Genomic DNA, 5,000 nt, shown 5'->3' on the forward strand with positions numbered 1-5,000 from the left:
TGGATTATTGGGATGTTTTTATCAGCTGTTTGGATTCTCATTCTGACGGCACCCATTCACTGCATTCAGAAGACAAATGACATTCAGAAGGCAAATGACTCCCCTGTGGGACACTATTGTGTGAGATCTTACTTTTCTCTTGACGTCCACAGACACACAGAGCAGCAGAGACCAGTAGAAGCCCAGCTCAAGCATGTAGTACCAGTAATGAGCGTCCTGAACCGGCTAGAGACACAAACACAGGACCTGAGTGAAAACAGGGCTCACAGCAAAGCTCTAAGCAGGGTTATTATAGGTAACTAAAAAGCTTTTTCATTGCTTCAAATACAATAAACTCAAATAATAAAAAACTACTAAAAAATAATAAATGATAAAAAATAATAATTTTAGCTAGTTGCCAAGGCATTTTAATTTCTAATTTTTGATTTTTATTTAGTTTAACTTGATGTACTAAAATGACTAAAACTGAAATAAAAATTTATAATAATATATATAAATTATAATAATAAAAAATAGTAATAATAATAATAAACAAATAAATTTGACCAAACACACAAGAAAATCAGAAAAATCAACTAAAATTTTAATGAAAATGGAAAATATAAAAATTAAAAAAATTAATTCAACGTCATCAAATGCAGAAGCCTTTTTAATTTTGAATTATGAGAAATATAAATTCATCGTTTTACTGAAATTGTAGATATGTTGTCAAAACCAGCATCCATGGGAAAAAATGTTGGAATTTGCCTTGATATTACAAGTAGACTCATATATCACAGACCTACAGTATGAGTCTAATTTATATTTCTGTACAAAATGTTTTTTTTTTTTAAAAGAGTCTCTTCTGTTCACCAGGGATGCATTTATTTAATCAAAAATACTGTAAAAAATTGTGAAATATTATTACAATTTAAAATAACTGTTTTCTGTGTGAATATCTGTTAAAATGTAATTTATTTCTGTGATGCGCTGCTGTATTTTCATCATCATTACTCCAGTCTTCAGTGTCACATGATCTTCAGAAATCATTCTAATGATTCAAGAAACATTTCTGATTATTATCATTGAAAACAGTTGTGCCCAATATTTTTATGAAAACCTTGACACATTTTATTTTTCAGGATTCACAGATGAATAGAAAGTTCAAAAGAACAGCATTTATTAGAAATTGAATTTTTTTGTAACATTATAAACGTATTTACTGTCACTTTTGAACAATTTAATGCATCACTACTGAATAAAGGTATTCATTTATTTCAAAAAAATAAAACAAAACTGATCTAGTCTGATTTTGCATATGGAAAAATCTCCACCTGTTGAGGAAATCCTCTCCAGCACTCTCTCTGATCCCAGAACCAGGCCGTCTACGAGGAAGACAAACACTGCGTGACAAATCACTTTCACACAACCGCCATTAAAATCAAACACAGACAACTAAACTACTACCTTTAAGCGTCTGACAACAAAAGAGCCAGTCATACAGTGAAAAGCACACCGAGTCCTGAGGGCTTGTGTTGTGTTTCAGAAAAACAATAAAAGCTCAGGCTTGTTCAAGCACTCCATCGTGTTGCTTTAAAGCGTTAAAGGCTTCTGAGTAAACCAGACTTTAACTAGGGGACCCTAATTAGGAGACGACTCAAAACACCCCCCCCAAGACACACACGGGTTCACAAGGGAATACGACTTCAAGTGTCGACTCACGTTAATTAAAGACACCAATCCTGCAGTGAAAGCAACCAGGTAGAACACAAACCTCCAGCTGAGGAAACAAAAGATATGAAGTTACTCTGGTAAAAAAACAAAAAACAGATTAACTACACAGCTCTGCATCTTGAAATACCAGTTCCTCTTTTTTTTTTTTTTTTTTTTGAAAATTGATTATGCTAAGTTCAAAAATATCACACACACACACAAAAAAAACTTTACATCATGGACAGTTTTTTCACAAAATAAGAATTAAGGTTTTTCAAATTTTTGATCAAATAAATGCAGCCCTGATGAGTGTTTATACACACACACACACATATATATATATATATTTATCAATTATGAACTTTATATCTAAAACTAGTTTAAACAACATTTCCGTAGTTATTTTATAATTAATACAACAATTAACAATTAAAATGAGTTATTTTATGAGTTTAAGTTATTTCATAATTCTATTTCACACGCTCATATTTACTGAGAGACTACATGAAATACTACATGGAAATTTTAATTAATTAATTACTTAATTTCTCAGGGGCTGGACTATTTAAGTGAAATATATATATATATATATAATACTCTTATCAAAATAAAAAAGCAGTCATTGTCAAAATGACAAAAATAAGTATTTAAAATACATGATTTAACTTACAATCTGCATTTAATATGCATTTGATGCAATTTACACAATTAGCATATTTAGATTTTGTTTTCACAGAATCTGTAAATCTGTCATTTTCGGTTTGGATGCAGCAAAACACATCAGGCCCATGTTTGCATCTTCTCCATCACTGTCCATAATTCTGACCTTGAAATCATGATTATGCATAAAATAATGTCATGCACATGCCCTTGTTCTGAGAACAGAACCGATAGTGGAGATGTGGCTCAGATTCAGACAAGAATCGCGTGTTTTTCTGCTGATTAAGTAGAATATGAGACTTACAGGACCTTACAAATGCTCGTCAAAAGCAAAATGCGACAAAATGCATCACATTTTGAGTGAAAGTGTGACGTGCTCACTGTATTTTTGGAATCAGCAGCACAAAGTATTGTATTTCATTCAGCAGACACAGTTTGCTGCAGGGCCATGTGATCAGTTCTCTGAGGAACTACTGTATGATTGTGATATTATCAAAAGCAAATACCTGAGTGGAACTTACCTGGCCTCACAAAACTTCTTACTGTTGCTGGGTCTGTCCAGGTTTCTGCGGTTACGAAACCAGGTCTCAACTTGTCTATGAGTCAGGTCGCACTGGTTAACCAGGCTGGTGATCTCACTCTAGATGGATTAATGCAGTGACATGATGAGCTATTAATTCACAATGAACAATAATATTCCCGGTTACATACAATAGGTCTATTCACAGCATCTGTGATAATGATTAGCACAGATTATAACTCATGCATATAAGCATGTGAAGTAAATAAACTGCCACTTTACTATTCTTTTCCCAAACCATCCTCATTACAAAGACACATAAAACAGAAATTCAGTGATAAAAATAGTTATCTAATAGTGCTGTCAAATGATTAATCGCGATTAATCACATCCAAAATAAAAGTTTTTGTTTACATAATATATGCGTGTATGCTGTGTATATTTATTATGTATATATAAATACATACACATACAGTAAATATTTTGAAAATATTTACATGTATATACATTTATATATTTATATTCTTATATTTTATATGATATATAAATATATTTAATATATAAAACATAACATATTTTTCTTAAATATATACATGCATGTGTTTGTAATTATATATACATAATAAATATACACAGCATACACGCATATATTATGTAAACAAAAACTTTTATTTTGGATGTGATTAATCGCGATTAATCATTTGACAGCACTATTATCTAAATAATTAATTAATTTAAGGATTATTATATAATCCCATTATATATTAATTATTAGAATTATTATATTATCTAGTAATGTAATCCTATTTTTTTTAATTATTGAATGTATTATTATTAATTTAATTTAATTATCAGTTTAATTATATATTCACAATATATGAATCAATAATCTGTGTATGAAACATATGAACATATTTATTTGATCAAAGGTGTAGTTTTGAGTTGCATAAATGTCTTATGAAATTTAACTGATAATTGTTTTGTTTTTTTATATTTTATAAAGATTAAAAGTAGTAGTGAAAGTGACAAAAACTGGTGAAATAATAAAGGTCAAATAAGCTTCTGATTTAGACATCCTTTTGAGCTTTGTTTTAAGTTTTAATTTTAATTTTAGTTCGTTTTAGCAATTTTATGTACTTTTCTCATTTTAATTATTTTATATATTTCAGTGTAGCTTTAATTTTTTACTTCCGTTTTTATCTTAATTTTAGTTAGTTTTCGCAATTTTTATGTGCTTTTTTAATTTTTATTATTTTTATATATTTCAGTGTAGCTTTAATTTATTTTATTTCAGTTTTAATTTTAGTTCATTTTAGCAATTTTGTTATGTGCTTTTCTAATTTTAATTATTTTATATATTTCAGTGTATCTTTTATTTATTTTTTACTTCCGTTTTTATTTTAATTTTAGTTAGTTTTCACAATTTTTTATGTGCTTTTCTAATTTTTATTATTTTTATATATTTCAGTGTATCTTTAATTTATTTTTATTTCAGTTTTCATATTAATTTATTTAGTTTTCACAATTTTTTATGTGTTTTTCTCATATTTATTATTTTTTATATATTTCAGTGTAGCTTTAATTTATTTTAAGTTTTCATTTTAATATTAGTTAGTTTTAGTAATTTTATTATGTGCTTGTTTTTATTTCAAATTTAGTTTTAGTAATTACTTCCACTTAAACTAGTTGCCAAGACAACATCCCTAAATCTAGTATTTAGCTTTAAATAATGACAAATTATTTTTATTAAAATGCTTTTTCATCGGCCATAAATATAATATAATTTAATGAATAAAATAAAAAGGTAAAATAAGCTCCTACTTCAGCCTACTGTACACCTTTTTCAGTTATGTAAATATTATTTATAATTACAACAGAATGGTGTATGAGCCAAAAAAAAAAAAAAAACCAGACACGAGAACACCAGTAAGATATGTACGCCTATTTACATGCAGCAAACTCATAAATTTAAACTATGTAAATTATAACCAGAAATTAATCTGCCAAGAAAAACAAGGACTTTAAAATTATTAAATGAACTCCAGAAAAAGACGTTAATGGGGAACACGTCCAAAAGAAATGTCGACACTATCAGGTTCCTTACAACACACTGTGCAGCTTCCTCTTG

At 28.4% G+C, this 5,000-nt stretch overlaps 1 protein-coding gene across 1 annotated transcript in view; it reads right to left on the reverse strand.

Moving 5' to 3' along the window:
* Positions 1 to 5,000, reverse strand: part of cers4b (ceramide synthase 4b) — an 18,607-nt gene that overhangs the window by 7,714 nt on the left and 5,893 nt on the right. The window contains exons 4-7 of the mRNA XM_042719191.1: positions 2,874 to 2,992; positions 1,702 to 1,759; positions 1,314 to 1,364; positions 133 to 225 (exon numbers count right to left, since the gene is read on the reverse strand). Of these exons, the coding sequence (XP_042575125.1) occupies positions 133 to 225; positions 1,314 to 1,364; positions 1,702 to 1,759; positions 2,874 to 2,992 (321 nt within the window). The remainder of the gene's footprint in view (positions 1 to 132; positions 226 to 1,313; positions 1,365 to 1,701; positions 1,760 to 2,873; positions 2,993 to 5,000) is intronic.

The sequence above is a fragment of the Cyprinus carpio genome, chromosome B2 (assembly GCF_018340385.1).
Source record: "Cyprinus carpio isolate SPL01 chromosome B2, ASM1834038v1, whole genome shotgun sequence".
NCBI classification, from domain to species: domain Eukaryota; kingdom Metazoa; phylum Chordata; class Actinopteri; order Cypriniformes; family Cyprinidae; genus Cyprinus; species Cyprinus carpio.